Here is a 17,689-nt window from a genome sequence, read left to right on the forward strand (position 1 = left end):
ATATCATCACCTGACGCGTTTGGCGGCCTGGGAGCGTTGTTATGCCGGCCCAGGGCCGCTAGATTTTGGCTTTCGCCGCCGTCCATGCTGCTCCTAGGTCTGGGGTTGGGGCGTCCCTCCTTCAGCAAGGCTCCCATGGGATCATGCCTCTTTTTCAAGGGCTGTTGTGTTCCACGCGTATCAAACTGGACGGGCCTCCTTGTGCTTTTTCCTCAGGTTCACAGTTTGGAATATATCAGACACCGGAGGATTCCTGCCCTGTACCCAGGTTTTAGAACGTGCGACCAATGTCGAACGTCCCCGGATGGTTGTTGAATGGCGAGAACTCAGCAGACTTCGTTGCGTTAAGTAGCCCCCAAAGCAGACCCCTGATTTGTCTGTGAGAAACTGAAAATCATCTTTTAAGAAGTGTTGCTTCGGTTCTCCGCCCCCACTCCCAGTTACTTAATTATGCTGTAGAAGTAGGGGTTTTGTGAACACCATCCTGTCTGGCGCTGATCTCACCGCATGATGACTTTGTGTTTCACGGGTATTCGAAGCTTTCCCAAGCTTTGGAAGAGCAACCCATACCTTGGCTTAAGCCCGGGACACTCTTACCTCTCTCTCTTTCTCAAAGACTGTTATGGCATCCGGGAGCAACAGAAGTGGTTTTCTCTTAAAACAGTGTCTGCACAAAATACTAAAGCAGTGAATCTGCTGGTTGCCAAGTCCAGATATCTCAGGAAAGGAGATGAAGGCAGTAATAAGGAAGTTTCTTCTGATTCCCATCTGTTTGCAGCTGGAGCGGCTAGGAGGAGATCGCAGATGAATCCTCTCAGGGAAGATCATGCCTTGCCACCTGTAAGGAACACTATTCAACTTCCAACAAAACCTTTGAATTCAGAAGAGTGGGATAAACTCAAGGAAGATTTCAAAGGAAAGGCTAATTTTGCAAGTTGGATCATATCACAAATGGCGCACTCCCGTAGCTCTGTAGATGTGGCCAAATCTCTGTTAGCCTGGGTAGCTGCAAAAAACAACGGTATTGTAGGCTATGATTTGCTGGTCAGGTATTTGTATCTCTGCGTCTTTCATAAGCAGACATCGGAAGTTATTGATGTCTATGAGATCATGAAAGCCAGATATAAGAGATTAGAACCTGGAGCCTATACTCTCCTCATCCAGGGATTAGTCCACTCAGATAGATGGAAAGAAGCTTTGCTGCTGTTAGAGGATGTCAAAAAAGTCGTGATCCCTTCAGTAAGGAACTACAATGATTGTATTGAGGGAGCCCTCCTCCATCAAGACGTAAGCCTCGCTTGGAATTTGTATCAGGAATTGTTAGGTCATGATCTTATTCCTATGTTGAAAACTTTAAAAGCATTCTTTGATTTTGGAAAAAACGTGAAAGATGATCAGTATTCAAATAAGCTACTTGACATTCTTTTGTATCTAAGAAATAATCATCTATATCCTGAGGAATCATTTGCCCACAGTATCAAAACATGGTTTGAGAGGTAATTTTGATCTTTCTTTATATATATGTTTTTATTTTAATACCTCTACCTAAAAGCAGCCACCTCCTTTTGTTGTTGTTGTTGGGAATTACTCTATTCAGATTATACTTCTTTCCTTCTCTCAGATTTGTTTCCCTTTAAGAACAAAATTTTGGGACACCTGGGTGGCTCATTTGGTTAAGCAACTGCATTCTGCTCAGGTCATGATCCCAGGGTCCTGGGATCGAGTCCCACATCGGATTCCTTGCTTAGCAGGGAACCTGCTTCTCCCTCTGCCTCCCACTGTCCCTGCTTGTGCTCTCTTGCTCTCTCTCTCTCTCTCTCTCTCTGGCAAATAAATAAAATCCTTAAATTTTTTTTAAAAAATTAAAAAAATAAAGTTAAAAATTTCCTCCTCTTTAAAAAAGTAGTAACATAAACAATTTCTATTCTCCATTCATCACATAAAAGGGAAGTTATCAAGCACTTGTATGTTTTCATGTATTTTTTCTTTGTAGAAGGATCATCTATTTTTTTCTGAGGTGTTCTGTATGATATACTTACAAATAGTTTTTGTCGTTGGAGTTCATACCAAGAAAACTGGAGCTGTCTTTGGGTCATATTAGTATTTAAGAAGTTCTTCAGAAACCTAGTGACTGGTATCTGTTTAATCTATGCATTTCATTAACTTGGATGGTTGGAGCAGATGGAGGTATCACCTAATCAGTGATATTCAAGTGTTAAAATGGAAAGTGTTAAAAAATGGAAAATCTCATTGTTCAGTTCGTTTTGGATCTTTCCATCATCCAGCTGCTCTCTCCAAGGCTCTCTGCTTTCTCTTTGCTTTTATTCATGTTACTGGTTCTGTGCCTATTTATTGCTTCAGTCTTTTTATTATTTTTTTTATTTTAAGATTTTATTTATTTATTTGACACAGAGAGAGAGATCACAAGAAGGCAGAGAGGCAGGCAGAGAGAGAGGGGGAAGCAGGCTCCCCACCGAGCAGGGAGCCCGATGTGGGGCTCGATCTCAGGTCACCGAGACCATGACCTGAGCCAAAGGCAGAGGCTTAACCCACTGAGCCACCCAGGCGCCCCAATTGCTTCAGTCTTTTGTTCACTTATTTTTTCAACACTAACTTGTTTTAGGCTCTTTTCCTAAAAATTTAATTCCTTTTCTGTTTTTCTCCTTTCTACTATATATTCTCTTTACAGATCTTTGAAGTAGCAACCATGCTTAATTATCTTATTTGACAAATTTATTGAATATCACTAGAGGGGCTAGATTGTGAAAATCTTGAATGACAAGGATTTTGGACTTTATTCTGTTACCTTGGGGTAGAGTTTTAGAAAGGTAACTGCCAACACACACACACTAAAGTTGAAGAGGAATTAAGATGGGAAATAAGGAGATCTATTTGGAGGCAATTATAGGTTTGAATGAGAGTTGAAATCTTGATTTAACTAGGGAAGGAGAGAAGGCAATCAAATCAGTAGAAGCTGACAGTAGTATAAGTAAGAGGAAGGAAAGGATAATTTGATTGAGCAAATAAATGAAGTAGTTTTGAATGCCTCCATTTGGCTAGGCACTGTGGGCGTTTGGTGATAGAAGTTCTATTAAGATGGGATTATATTCCCTAATTGGGAATATAATACTTGACAGTTTATAGTAGTACATAAGAAGATAGTATAAGGGAAGAAATTACTTTGGGGAGAAACAGTCTCTGGTAGCTCAATGGAGAAGGTTAGAGTTGGGTCTGATTTATAGGTTATACTATTAATGTCAGCTACTGGGTCCCCTGAAGGCAGATTTAGATACAAAGATGAAGGTTGGGGCACCTGGGTGGCTCAGTGGGTTAAGCCTCTGCCTTCGGCTCAGGTCATGATCTCAGGGTCCTGGGATCAGCCCCGCATCAGACTCTGCTCAGTGGGGAGTCTGCTCCCGCCCCCCCCCCCCCCCCCGCCTACTTGCGGTCTCTGTCTGTCAAATAAATAAATAAAATCTTAAAAAAAATAATAAAGATGAAGGTTGGATGACCAAAGGAGAAGTGAAGTGCTTCATTTAGAAGCATTTCTAAATGAAATGCTTATCTTTTGGTTCTGTAGGAATCTGACCTACTGATCTAGTTTTGCAATCTTTTTTTGTAGTGTTCCTGGAGAACAATGGAAAGGACAGTTCACAACAATCAAGGAAAGGTAAAGACCAAAATTTAATTTTTAACTTTCTTGATGTGAGTTTAGTAGGTTTTGTTGCTACTGATCAAAAAAATTTTAAGAATACATTAGAGATAGAATAATTAAGAGAGTACCTAAGAAAAAAAGCCATATTTGGAATATGGAAAATTTCCAGTGCTCAAAATGTTTTTCCCGTAAAGTGGTATGAGTCTTGTGTGGAACCCTGGAGATATTTTCCTCTAAAGATTTGGAACCCAGTTGTGTTTTGAGAATGACTTTAAAAACTTTAATCTGTGTGCCCAGCAGTCTACTTTTTTGGGTTTTTCTGGCACTTCTAATGTGTATTATTATCAGGTTTATAAAAAATTGGATGCATGTGATGATCACAAAGATTATAATGTTCTTTTTTCATTACTGTTCAATTTCCTCTTGTCCTAGGATTATTCATTTTAGGAAAAAATTTTTTCCAGGATACCATTTAATACAAACTGTTGTAATTACAGTGGTCAGTGTTTGGGCTGTGGAAAAACCATGGAGTCTATTCACTTGAGTCCAGAAGAGTATGAATTTCTTAAGGGAAAAATCATGAGGGATGTGATAGATGGAGGTGATCAATACAAAAAGACAACACCTCAGGTGAGTCCTGAACAGGTTTTATTCCTTTTGTGGATTGCTTGTCTAGAGTAGGAATTGGCAATTTTTTTTCTGTAAAAGACCAAACAGTAAATATTTTAAGCTTTGTGGGCCATATGGTCTCTGCTGCAATTTTTCAGCTGGAAATACAGTACATAAGTGACTGAGCATGGCTGTGTTCCATTAAAACTATATTTATGAAAATACATTGTAGGCTGGATTTGGCCTGCTGGCTGGCTATAGTTGCCAACCTTTAGGAGAGACTGCTTTAGAATTTAACAGAATAATTGGGGTAGACTATCATCCATCTATTGGAGTCAGTCCTGTTTTATTTAGGCACAGGTCCACTTAAGCCAAAAAGATAGGTGCTCATTTTTTGTATAAGTACTTCCCAGAAAACTGTGTTCAGTAACTCCCACGAAAACATGGTTTCTCATTAACTTTTCTAATGAAAAGAGTTTGAAGTAGCTTGGTACCTTGGTACCTTCCAGATTTTCTTGGTATTGAATTTGATTCTGTAAGTCATTTTTTTTTTTTTAACATTTATTTTTTTTTTTTTAGGATTTTTTTTTTTTAAGATTTTTATTTATTTGCCAGAGAGAGAGAGAGAGAACACACAAGCAGGCAGAGAGGCAGGCAGAGGCAGCGAGAGAAGCAGGCTCCCTGCAGAGCAAGGAACCCAATGCGGGACTCGATCCCAGGACCCTGGGATCATGACCTGAGCCGAAGGCAGCGGCTTAAGCAACTGAGCCACCCAGGCGTCCCTCTGTAAGTCATTTTTAATAGCTTCATTTTGATAATCTTCAGTACTTTATACTGGTTTACTAAGATTAAGCTGAAGAACTAAAATGCTTTTACCTTGGGGAAAGGTCACTTATTACCTTAGTAAACACTTTTTCTTCAAGGTACCAAATAAAAACAAGAAGTGAAAATTGTTCTGCCTTCTTACTTTGACTTAAAATTGTCATAGAATGCCTTTGGATCATATGAAGACCTTTATTCTTCAAAATAAAGAAAATGTGGTCCATAAAAACATTACCTTTATTTTACGGAATAACTTTTAGCTGATTTTATTAATAAAGTTAGACCCTGGGATCATGACCTGAGCTGAAGGCAGAGGCTTTAACCTACTGAGCCATCCAGGCACCCAATTCAGTGTCTCTTAAGAAAAGGTACATAATAAATAATACATAATAAAAGATACATTCAGATTTTCCCAGTTTGTCCCCCTGAAAAGTATTATTATAAATTTTTCCCTCTGCTCCAGGATTCAATCACAATGTACTCAATGTGATCATGTCTCACTAAATTGAGAACAGCCCCTCCCACACGGTCACATTTAAAATTTTTATGACGATATCGCTTCTCGGCCTTTTGGCTAAGATCAAGTGTAAAATTTTTATGACGTTGATTTTTTTGGAAAGGCTAGGTATTTTGTCTTATACAGGGCTTCTCAAATGTTGTACCTGTGAACCAGTTGAGGATCTGGTTAAAATGTAAATTATGATTCAGTTGTCTGGAGGGGAGCCTGAGAGTATGTATTTTGAACAAGCCCCCAGATGATGTGGTTCTAGTCATTAGACGGCATTTTGAGCAGTAAGACTGTGGACTAATTGTCTGATTGTTTTCTCTTCCATTAATTCAGTAGACCACTCTTGGGTGTACACTGCACGGGTGATGCTGTTCGCTTACTGCCATCCAGGAGCCACGTAACATTAGGTTATTCTCACTATTGACGCTAAGTTCCATCACTTGATCACGAGGGCAACTGCCAGATATCTCCTATAAAGGCACATTTTCCCTTGGCAATCTTTGTAATTAAAAATTAAGTACCCTGTGGAATAATACGTTGGGCCTATGCAGATATCCTCTCCTTCTTGCAGATAGCTTGTTAACTCTTCACCCAGTATTTTTTGTATCATGGGGATGATTTTTACTTTTGGATTTTGTAAAGTGGTGATTGTCTAGTTATTTCATTCCTTCTATATTTATTAACTGTATTATTCTGTAAAAGAGTTATCTTTTTTTCTTTTTTTTGGAGCTCCTACTTTTTTTTTTTAAATTTTCTTTTCCAGACATAAGGACTTTTCTTTTCTTTTTTTGATTAATTGTACTAGAATCTGTTACCACCATCATTATTCTTTTTGATGCTCAAATTGTCCTGGATTTGTCCTTTAGGAGCCCCTTCAGGCCAGCTCCTGTGTCCTTTTGACATTTCCTCCACTATCCCATCAGTGTTTGCCCCCAGTTTTTGCTTATTTCTAGCACAAACTCTCACCTTGAAGTGCTTCTGTCCCAATAATGGAATCATAAATTGAATACTTTTGTTTGATATCTCTAATGGTTCAACATGGCTATAATTCCTTTTTAATGTATATCACTTTAATTCTAGCTTAATAGAAGGAAGATTTGTTAGTTTTCCTTGTTGGCCAAGCCTTAGAACATAGAGCACATCTTCCTCTTTGGAGAGGGTTATACTATAAGAGGAGTTGCAGGCTCCAGACTATGGTGAGAGTAGTCACACATTTAATTACTATAATTCACAAAGCAACTGGATATATTCACAGAAGGACTAGAGCATTTTAGGTTAAGGGAAATTATTTTCTCTTTCTCTTTCCAGGTATGCTTCCCTTCCCCACCTCTCCCACCCCTCACCCCACCACTGAAGGTCTCCAACCCTATATTCCATCTCTTGTCACTGCCTTTCACCTTCAGGCTATTAACTTAATCTAATAATTGCTACCATTTATGAAATGACTGCCAAATGTTAGGCACTTCTAGATCTATTACACTCAAATAACCTTGCAAGGATATCACCATTTTGAAGATGGGGAAGCTCAGGTTAAGCAATGTAGCCATGGTTAAAGAGCAGCGAAGAAAGTCATACGATGTGGCTGACTTGCTCAGGGTTTGGTTTTTGTAGAATCGGTGAGGTAGAAGGGGCAGGGATGGATCCCGAACACTGTTGGTGGATTAGAGTAGAAGCAACTGTTTTTCTGGGTCTAGAAGGAAGGAATTCAGGATGGCGGACAAGTTAAGTGTGTTGGTGCAGCAAAGAGTTGAGAACATAGATTCACACCTCTTCATTTCTCTGAAGAGTCCGGGGCAAAGTGGTCATTTGAACGTAAGAGAAAGTATGATAGCCTAAGCCTAAGGGACCTTAAGGAGAGGATTGGGGAAAGTATTGCTGGGTGATGCTGAAGCCCCATCTGAGGCCAGAGAGTCTAAGTTTGTGATGGCATTGATCTGTGAGACATTTTCAGTAGTCCCAAGCCATCCAGGTGTAGGAATAGAGAAGGCAGATAGACGGGATGGCACAGGATTTTGCTAGTCTGGTACAGTGGGAAAATAGTTGCTGGGGGTGTAGGTGAGAGGATGGCTCAATGAAGGGACCATGAGATCAAGCTCGATAGGAAGTAAAGATGGGGGGAGCTTGTGGATTAGGAGATAATAGAGATAAAAGTGGATTGGAGGCTCACTGAGGTTGAAGAGCGAGCATAAGAGGAGTGAGAATGACAAGCAGGAGATTTTGATCAGTGTATATGAGAGGTTAGATTTCAGAGGTAGAGTGCTCTGCAGTGATGACAAAGCCTAGAGTGTGAGAGTTAAGCAGATGAAGAAACAGAGCTGAAAGTGCTAGATGGTCATCCACAGATTTATTGAGAGTGTCTGTATGATAATTTTTTTTTTTTTAAGATTTTATTTATTTACTTGACAGACTGATCCCAACTAGGCAGAGAGGCAGGCAGAGAGAGAGAGGAGGAAGCAGGCTCCCCGCTGCACAGAGAGCCGGATGCGGGGCTCGATCCCAGGACCCTGGAATCATGACCTGAGCTGAAGGGAGAGGCTTTAACCCACTGAGCCACCCAGGTGCCCCTGTATGATAATTTTTTAAAATAATAATTGCAGCCATGCTTATAGAATGCCTACCAGGTGCCAGGTAATGTGCTTTGTTACGTAGGCTGGTGATGGAGAACTGAGTCAGGTGGCAAGTTCTTGATAAATGTAGAAGCGCCTGGGGTGACACAAGGTGCTAGCAAAGAGGAGGAGTCCGCAAACTATGGCCTACAGAGCAAATCTAGTCCACTACGTCCACTATTTATTTATAAAGTTTTATTGGAACACAGCCATGCTCATTCATTTATGTATTGTCTGTGGCTGCTTTTGCCTTGCAGAGTTGGGGTTGAGTACCTATCAAAGAGACCATGTGACTCATAAAACCTAAACTGTTTACTGTCTGGCCCTTTACAGAAAAATTTGCTGACCTCTGGTATGAGGTGAAGAGTGGAGACATAGTGACTTTGAAAGAGCAGTGGGTACTAGAAGAGGCTCTCTTCTTTCTCCTCAGTCCTATAGCATGGGTTACTTAAGAACTAAGTAACTAGGAAGTTATTGATAACTTCAGGAGGAGCAGTTTCAGTCGTACATTGGGGCCCCAAGCCTGCCAAGTTAGAGCAACTCAGTGAACACACATTGAGAGTAAACTATACTGATGAGAGGTTTAGATGAAAATAAGAAGCAATGGGATAGTTGGGCTGAAGGATGATAGAGATCAAGGGAGGATGTAGGGATGTGGGAGAGACTTGTGCATGTTTAGGTGATGAAGAAAGGGTGTCAGTAAAGATACAAATGTCAAATAAGCAGGACAGGTAGGAGAGAGAATGGATATTGAATGGGCAAGGTTCAGAAATAGGAGGGGCTGCCAAAAAGAGTGCAATTTGAGCCTCATTTGAGACTGTAGAAAAGAGTGAAGATAGGTGCAGATATAGATCAGCATATAGGTAGAGGGAGAGAAGTTTGAGGGAAATGACATCTGTGTTACATGGGTAGAAGGTGAGAGGCTAGAGTCAAGTGGAAAGTCTAGTTGACACCAGATGGGAGTGTAGTCAACACTAGAGACGGTGAAGAATGGTTGGAATGGTTGTTAAGAATGGCGGGGATGCTAACTCCTCACAGGATTGTGGCAGGGGGTGGGTGCTGAGATTTGAGTCAGTAATTTGTAGACTTGACTTCACATGAATGTATGATGTAATTTTTTTCTGACAGAGCTTGGCTTACCTGCAGTGGTAGTAGTGAAGACAAAATGTAGCATTGGCTCGAATTTGGGGTTTTGTTGGTGAAGTGTGACAGTCTGATGGGGAGCAAGGGAAGGTCGTTCTGACAGAGTGGTTAACATGATTGCTATGGTGCTCAGACTAGATGGGGAGGGAGGGAAGGCCAGAGAGCACTCTCTAGAAGAGTTCAAGGGACCAGCAGTCTCAGTGTAGGGTAGAAGAAAAGGTTTAGTGGGAGTAAAGGAAAGAGTACTAGAAGGCTGAGGTCAGAGAGCAGGTAAAATATTTGAGGCTAAGATTTGACAGGAAGAGCGGTTCTAGGCTTTGGCCAAAACCAGTGTCCCAACGGTCAGGGTTTGGTATGCACTCCAGGGTAAAGTTTAGATCGAGAATGTCATTTCCCAAAGATTTGGTTTTGCTCACTGTTTGTATTAATCTATTAGGGCTGCTATAATAGAATAGTACACTCCGGGTGGTATAAACAACAGAACTTTGTTTTTGCACAGTTCTAGAGACTAGATGTCCAAGATCAAGGTGCTGGCAGGTTTGGTTTCTCTTGAGGCTTCTTTTTTGACTTGCAGATCTCCCCCTTCTTGCTTGATTTTCATATGGACTTCCTCTGTGCCTGAGCATCTCTGGTATCTCTATGTATCCAGGACACCAGTCAGATGGGATTAAGTCCCATCCTTATGACCTCATTTTACCTTACTTGCTTGTTTAAAGGCTTTATTTCCAAATACAGTCACATTCTGCACTGTTTGGGGCTAGGACTTCAACATATGAATTTTGAGGTGGTCACAGTTCAGTCTATGTCGCCATTCATTGCAAAAACATATTCTGTATTTTAAATTATTTTGTGCTGGGAGCAAGTAGCTGCAACATTGCTTTCTAAAATCTTGTAATTTAGGAATTTGAGGTACAAACCAAGGAGTAAATATCACGTCTTTGTTTACTTAAAAAAAAGTATGATATCAGCTGACCTCCATAAGCATCTAAAATGAGAATTATCAAAATTATTTCAGACTTGGAGTGCCTGGATGTTTCTAAACCGATGTTTTAGGCAGCTGAACATCTGTCTTCGGCTTAGGTAATGATCTCAGGGTCCTGGGATCAAGCTAGGCATTGGGTTCCCTGTTCAGGAGGGAGTCTGCTTCTCTTTTTCCTTTGCCCTCTGCACCCCTCCCCATCCCTTCTTTCTGTCTCTCTTAAATAAAATCTTTAAAAAAATTATTTCAGGCTTATATGTTTTCATCAAATAGAACTCTTTTGTTCAAAACAGAGTAAATGAGATGGCACCCTCTGATGAAGTGGTTTTCAACCTTGGCTGTTGGTTAGAATAGTTGAGGAGATACTGAAAAATTAATGACACTTGGACTCCACCCTCTATAGATTTTGGTTTTAAGTGTACAGTTCAGTGATATTAAATATATTTACATTGTTGCATAACCATCACCTCATCTATCCCCATAACTCTTTTCTTCTTGTAAAACTGAAACCCTACTATTAAACAATAATTCCTTCTAGCTGCTGGCAACCACCATAATACTTCTTGTCTTTATGATTTTGACTACTGCAAGTACCTTATATAAGTGGAGGTATTTGCCTTTTTTTTTTTTTAAAGGTTTTATTTATTTATTTGACACAGAGAGAGATCACAAGTAGGCAGAGAGGCAGGCAGAGAGAGGGAGAAGTAGGGTCCCGCCGAGCAGAGAGCCCGATGCGGGGCTCCATCCCAGGACCCTGAGGCCGTGACCTAAGCCAAAGACAGAGGCCCAACCCTCTGAGCCACCAGGTGCCCCGGTATTTGCCTTTTTGACTGGGTTATTTCACTTAGCATAATGTCCTCAAGGTTTATCCATGTTGTAGCATACTGCAGAGTTTCCTTCCTTTTTAAGGCTGAATAATATTCCGTTGTATGTATATACCATATTTTATTTATCCAGGTGTCAGTGGACACTCCAGTTGATTCTACATTTTAGGTATTGTGAATAATGCTGTTTATGAGCCTGGGTTACAGATCTCTCTTTGAAACTCTGCTTGCAATTATTTTGGGTATATACCTAGAAGTGTTATTATTACTGCATCATGTGCTAAATCTATTTTTAATTTCTTAAGGAACTGTGTTTCACAATGGCTGCACCATTTTACATTCACACAAACAGTGCATAAAGGATTTCAATATCTCCACATCCTTACCAACACATACTGTTCTGTTTGGGTTTTTAAAAATTTTTTTTTAAAGGTTTTATTTATTTATTTGAGAGAGAGCACAAGCAGAGGGAACAGCAGGCAGAGAGAGAAGCAGGCTCCCTGCTGAGTAAGGAGCCTGATGTGGGACTTGATCCCAGGACCATGGGATCATGACCTGACGCTTAACCAACTGAGCCACCCAGGCGCCCCTGTTTTGTTGTTTGTTTTTAATAGTATCTATTCTAATGGCTATGAGTGGTATCTCATTGTAGTTTTGATTTGTATTTCCCTAATGGTGAGTGATGTTAAGCATCTTTTCATGTGCTTATTGGCCATTTGTATATCTTTGGAGAAATGTCTGTTTAATTCCTTTCCATATTTTTGAATTGGGTTTTTTTGTTGTTGTTGAGTTCTAGGTGGTCTCTATATATTCTGGATATTAGTCTCTTATTAGATAATACGATTTACAAATATTTTCTTCCATTTTATGGGTTGTCTCTTTACTCTGTTGATAATACCTTCTGATACACAAAATTTTTTTTGTTTTTTTTTTTAATTTTAATAAACATATAATATATTTTTATCCCCAGGGGTACAGGTCTATGAATCGCTAGGTTTACACATTTCACAGCACTCATCATAGCACATACCCTCCCCAATGTCCATATCCCCACCACCCTCTCCCGTCCCCCCTACCCCCCAGCAACCCTCAGTCTGTTTTTTGAGATTGAGTCTTTTATGGTTTGTCTCCGTCCCAATCCCATCTTTTCATTTTTTCTTTTCCTAGCTACCCCCAACCCCCCCACATTGCATCTCCACTTCCTCATATCAAAGAGATCATATGATAGTTGTCTTTCTCCGATTGACTTATTTCGCTAAGCATGATACCCTCTAGTTCCATCCACATCGTCGCAAATGGAAAGATTTCATTTCTTTTGATGGCTGCATAGTATTCCATTGTATATATATACCACATCTTTTTTTTAAACCATGATGTTTATTGTGACTAATTGCTGAAATCCTTAAGATGAACTGAATGCTGCAACAGCTGCCCTCTTGGGCTTAGGTGTTGTTCCTTCACGGAATCCATGCCTGAATCTGCGGTATACAATTTTTAGGTGCCTCATTCGACCGGTCCCAGTGGTGTTTTGTCTTTTAGCCTTGGCACTCCAGTTATACTTTCTCTTGTGCTTGGCAGGATAGCCACATTTGCCACACGTGGACTTCTGAAGGTGGTAGGCCTTTGAGCCACAGCGGCAGCACAACGTGTGTGTCTTATTGCGATGCTTTCCAAACGATGACGTCCCCTTCGTCATCTTGTTTCCGCGGCAGGCCCCAAAGAGATATACCACATCTTCTTTATCCATTCATCTGTTGATGGACATCTAGGTTCTTTCCACAGTTTGGCTATTGTGATACACAAAAATTTTAAAATATTTTCAAGTCTAGTTTGTTTATATTTGCTACCATGTATCTTTGGTGTCATATCCAAGAAAACATTGTCAAATTCAGTGTCATGTAGCTTTTGTTCTATGTTTTCTTCAAGAGTTTTACTCTTTTAGGTCTTACATTTAGATCTTTGATTCACTTGGAGTTCATGTTTGTATATGGTGTTAGTTAAGGGTCTAGCTTCATTCTTTTGCATGTCAGTATCCAGTTTTCCCAGACCTATTTGTTGAAAAGACTGTCCTTTCCCCATTGAATGGTTTTGGGACCCTTGTCAGAAATCATATGATCATATATGAAATGGTTTGGGTTTATGTCTATTCTATTGGTCTATATATCTGTTTTTATGCTAGTAATACACTGTTTTTTGTTTGGTTGGTTGTTTCTTTAGGATTTTATTTATTTGAGACAGAGAAGGGGAGGTGGAGCTCAGGCAGGGGGAAGAGCAGAGGGAGAGGAATAAACAGACTCCATGCAAAGTGTGGAGCCTAGTGCAGGGCTGAATCTCGACCCTGAGATCATAACCTGAGCCAAAATCAAGAGTCAGTTGCTTAACCGACGGAGTCACCCAGGCACCTCTAGCACTATACTCTTTTGATGACTGCAGCTTTGTAGTAAGTTTTAAAATCAGAAAGCATGAATTTTATTCTTTTTGTAAGATTGTTTTGGTTATTCAGGGTCCCTTGAGATTCCATATCAATTTTAGGTTGAGTTCTTCTATTTCTGCAAAAAAAATCACTTGGATTTTGGTAGGGATTGCATTGAATTTGTAGATTACTTTGGGTAGTATTGATGTTTTAACAATATTTAGTCTTCCAATCTATGAATACGGGATGTGTTTCCGCTTATTTATGTCTTTAATTTCTTTTCAGCAATCTTTTGTAGTTTTCTTTGTATTGTTTTTTACCTCCTTGGTTAAGTTACTTCCTAAGTATTTCATTCTTTTGATGCTATTGTAAATAGAATTGTTTTTGTCATTTATTTTTTAGATCGTTCATTGTTAATAGAAATGTAACCAGGGGCGCCTGGGTGGCTCAGTGGGTTAAAGCCTCTGCCTTCGGCTCGGGTCATGATCCCAGGGTCCTGGGGTCGAGCCCCACATCGGGCTCTCTGCTCAGCAGGGAGCCTGCTTCCTCCTCTCTCTCTCTGCCTGTCTCTCTGTCTACCTGTGATCTCTGTCAAATAAATAAATAAAATCTTAAAAAAAAAAAAAAAGAAATGTAACCAATTCTTGTATGTTGACTTTGTGACTTGCTACTTTGCTCAATTGATTTATTCTAGTGGCTTTTTTTGGTGTGGAATCTTTAGGATTTTCTGGATATGCAATCAAATCATCTACAAACAAAGATAATTTTACATTGTCCTTTCCAATCTGGGTGCTTTTTATTTCTTTTACTTGCTTACCTTCTTGCTCTGGCTAGAATTTCCAATATGTTTAAATAGAAGTGGTGGAAAGCAAGCATCCTTCTCTTGGCCCTAATCTTAGAGGAAAAGCTTTTAGTCTCTCACCATTGAGTATGTTGTTTGCTGTGGGTTTCTCATATATGACTTTTACATTGAGATAGTTTTCCTCTAGTTTTGTGCTTTTTTTTAAATCATGAAAGGGGGTTTATCAAATGCTTTTTCTGCATTCAATTGAGATGATCATGTGTTTTTTCCCCTTCATTCTGTTGATGTGGCCTATTACACTGGTTGATTTTCATATGTTGAACCATCCATGCATTCCAGAAATAGGTCCCACTTAGTCATATGGGTAATCCTTTTAACATACTGCTGAATTTTGCTTGCTAGCATTTGTTGAGGATTTTTACATCAATGTTTATGGAGGATCTTGGTCTGTAGTTGTAGTTTCTTTCTCTGGCCTCAGTATCAGTGTTAACACTGGCCTCAAAGAATGAGTTGGGAAGTAGTCCCTCTTCAGTTTTTTGGAAAAGTTTGAGAAGGATTGGTATTCATTCTTTAAATGTTCAGTAGAATTCACCAGTGAACCATCAAGTCCAGGGCTTTTGTTGTTGTTGGGAGGTTTTTTTGTTTGTTTGTTTTGTTTTGTTTTACTAATTCTATCTTCTTACTACATATAGGTGTATTCAGATTTTCTTTCTTCTTTGTGAGTATGCTTTGTTTTCTGAACCTCTGATCAAAAGTAGCAATGAGTAGAGCATGGATCCCCAGTATTTGGAGAAGGGATCCTTTTTGTCCACCCTAGTTCCCTTAATAGGCATGCAAGGTGCTCTAGGAACATGGCAGCTGCCTGCCATTTGGCTTGGGGTGAGGGATGGGTAGCTGCTGCTGCACTAGGAGCTAAAACTGAACAAATTTTTTAAAAAAAGATTTTATTTATTTATTTGACAGAGAGAGAGATCACAAGTAGGGAGAGAGCAAGGCAGAGAGAGAGGAGGAAGCAGGCTCCTTGCTGAGCAGAGAGCCCCATGTGGGGCTCGAACCCAGGACCCTAAGATCATGACCTGAGGTGAAGGCAGAGGCTTAACCCACTGAGGCACCCAGGCGCCCCCAAACTGAGCAAAATTAAGGACAGTTTCTCATCCAAGGCCTCCCCTGCAAATTGCAAGCCTTCAACAGACTCCAGAGTTCCAAAATAGTTGGTTACATCAGAGAGTTTCTATCAGTGTGATTGTTGTCTAGGTGGGAGAGACAGTTTCTTGGTGTTTCCATCTCCACCATGTTCCCTTCACTTTGATAAGTTTTGACACATATTTGCCCCTGTGGAGCTGTCGCGCCAGTCAATATAAAGAATGTATCTCTCACCTCCAAAAAGTTTCTTCATGTCACTTTGTAATGACTCCTGTACCTCACTCTTGCCACCCTGCTCCCGACCCCAGGTAAACACCATAGAATCATACCATATGTAGTGTTTTTGTCTGTTTTTTTTTTTTTTAACATTCAGTACAATAATTTTCAGAGTTTGTCCATGTTTTTTTATGTCTCAGTCATTTTTAGTCCTGAATAACGTTCTATTGGGTAGATACCCCACAACTTGTAAATCCATTCACCTGTTGGTAGATATTTGAGTTATTTCCAGTTTGGGACTATTAAAAATATAGTTAAAAAGAACATTCTTGTAGAAGTCTTTGTACTTTGTGCTTCTGTGTTTACTAGGGATGCTGTAACAAATCGCTATAAACTGGTAGCTTAAACAACAGACATCTATTCTCTCATATTCTGAGGCTAGAAGTCCAAAATGAAAGTATGGATATGGCCATGCTCCTTCTGAAGGTTCTGGGAGACTTTCTTTCTCTTTTCCAAGCTTCACTTCAGATAATCTTTGGTTTTTCTTGGCTTTAAGCCGCATTTCTTCACTCTCTGCCTCTTCTTTGTGTTCCAACTCTTCTTATGAGCACATCAGTCCTTGGATTTAGGGCCCACCTTATTCTGGTACAATCTCATCTTAACTAGTTACATCTGCATCCAGATAAGGCCACATTCTGGGTGGACATGAATTTCAGAAGGGATAGTAACTTCCTGCAACTTTTCTTTTTCTTGGGTACATATCTAGCAGTACGGTGACTAGGTCTTATGGTAGGTGTATGTGTGGCTTCTTAAGAAACTGCCAAACCATTTTCCAAAATGGTGTCCCATTTTACATTCCTACCAGCAGTATATCCTGGAGAGCACTTACTATGGTCAGTCTCTTTACCTTAGCCACTCTGATGGATTTGAAGTAGTATCTCCTTGTGGTCTTAATTTACATTTTCCCAGTGGCTGATGATGTAGAGCATCTTTTTATGTGCTTAATTGCCATCTATATATCTTCTTTGGTGATGTGCCTGTTCAGATCTTTTGCCCATTATTAAAATTGGGCTGCTTTCAGGTTCCTGGCTGGCCCGTCCGGTGGGACATGCAACTCTTGATCAGGGAGTTGTGGGCTTGAGCCCCATAAAAAATAAAATCTTAAAAAAAAATTGGGCTGCTTTCTTATTTTTTAGTTGTAACAATTTGTATAATCTTACGTCAGATATGTCTTCTGAAAACATCTTCTCTCGGTTTGTGGCTTGCCTTTCATTTCTGTAAAATAGAGATACTGATTTAATTGTTCTGGTTCTGGGGTCCAGACATCAGGATTTTCAAAAGCTCCCAGGTGATTTTAAAATGCAGCCCAGGGTTGAGAACCACTGCTTCTCATGTGAGATTTTGGCCTATGACCATACCACCCTGAACACCCATCTTAATCTAAAGTGAGGTTTTGAAGAGCCCTAATATAGTATGGCAGCTTCTTTTCTACAGGATAATTTTGGGAGAAAACCTCCCGTCATAGGTAAAATTTTAGCTTTTCTGCTTTAAATCTTTGTTTACTGTACTTAGACATCACAGCCAGCAGAGGGCAGTAGTACAACATGTAAAAATCATTCTGCATTTTATAGCCCAATGGATTAGGTTAAAGGGTTTGGTAAGTTTCTTGTATTATTAAACTGAAAGATATCTATGCCATAGTAGATAGTAGATAAAAATGGGAACTGTATATGTGAATCTTAAGTGAACAAAGCAGAACTCCAAATAGTACACATGTCCTACTGATTTAACTATATGAAACCAATTGAGAGAATGCCAGTGAAGATCAAAAAGTGCATTTGGAGCTGTGTATGCTGTTAGATGTATATTAGTAAGATTTTTCCCCCTTATTTTCCTTCCTTCTTAGCAATAACGTTATATTACCGTCAGATTTTTTTTTTTGTAATTTAACTGTTAAGATATGAGTTCA

The 17,689-nt window shown here is 39.8% G+C and overlaps 2 protein-coding genes across 3 annotated transcripts in view; one reads left to right on the forward strand and one right to left on the reverse strand.

The window, feature by feature from the left end:
* The window catches only part of PRORP (protein only RNase P catalytic subunit), a 144,269-nt gene that overhangs the window by 643 nt on the left and 125,937 nt on the right, over positions 1-17,689 (forward strand). The window contains exons 2-4 of one of the 2 annotated variants that reach the window (XM_080808108.1): positions 217-1,496; positions 3,623-3,670; positions 4,153-4,285. In XM_080808108.1, the coding sequence (XP_080664234.1) occupies positions 508-1,496; positions 3,623-3,670; positions 4,153-4,285 (1,170 nt within the window). In that variant the 5' untranslated portion in view covers positions 217-507. Of the gene's footprint in view, positions 1-216; positions 1,497-3,622; positions 3,671-4,152; positions 4,286-17,689 lie in introns of those variants that run through there. The other variant, XM_080808109.1, reaches the window with a different exon arrangement.
* Positions 12,528-12,856, reverse strand: LOC308345696 (large ribosomal subunit protein eL37-like). Its single transcript, XM_080808116.1, has one exon. It carries the CDS (start codon positions 12,840-12,842, stop codon positions 12,549-12,551), a length of 294 nt encoding a protein of 97 aa, XP_080664242.1. The 5' UTR covers positions 12,843-12,856; the 3' UTR covers positions 12,528-12,548.

The sequence above is a fragment of the Martes martes genome, assembly GCF_963455335.1.
Source record: "Martes martes genome assembly, chromosome: 7".
Classification (NCBI taxonomy): Eukaryota; Metazoa; Chordata; class Mammalia; order Carnivora; family Mustelidae; genus Martes; species Martes martes.

What these genes read in the sequence shown, in the direction of transcription:
- LOC308345696 (XM_080808116.1), bottom strand. Translation starts at nt 12,842, where the DNA reads ATGACGAAGGGGACGTCATCGTTTGGAAAGCATCGCAATAAGACACAC.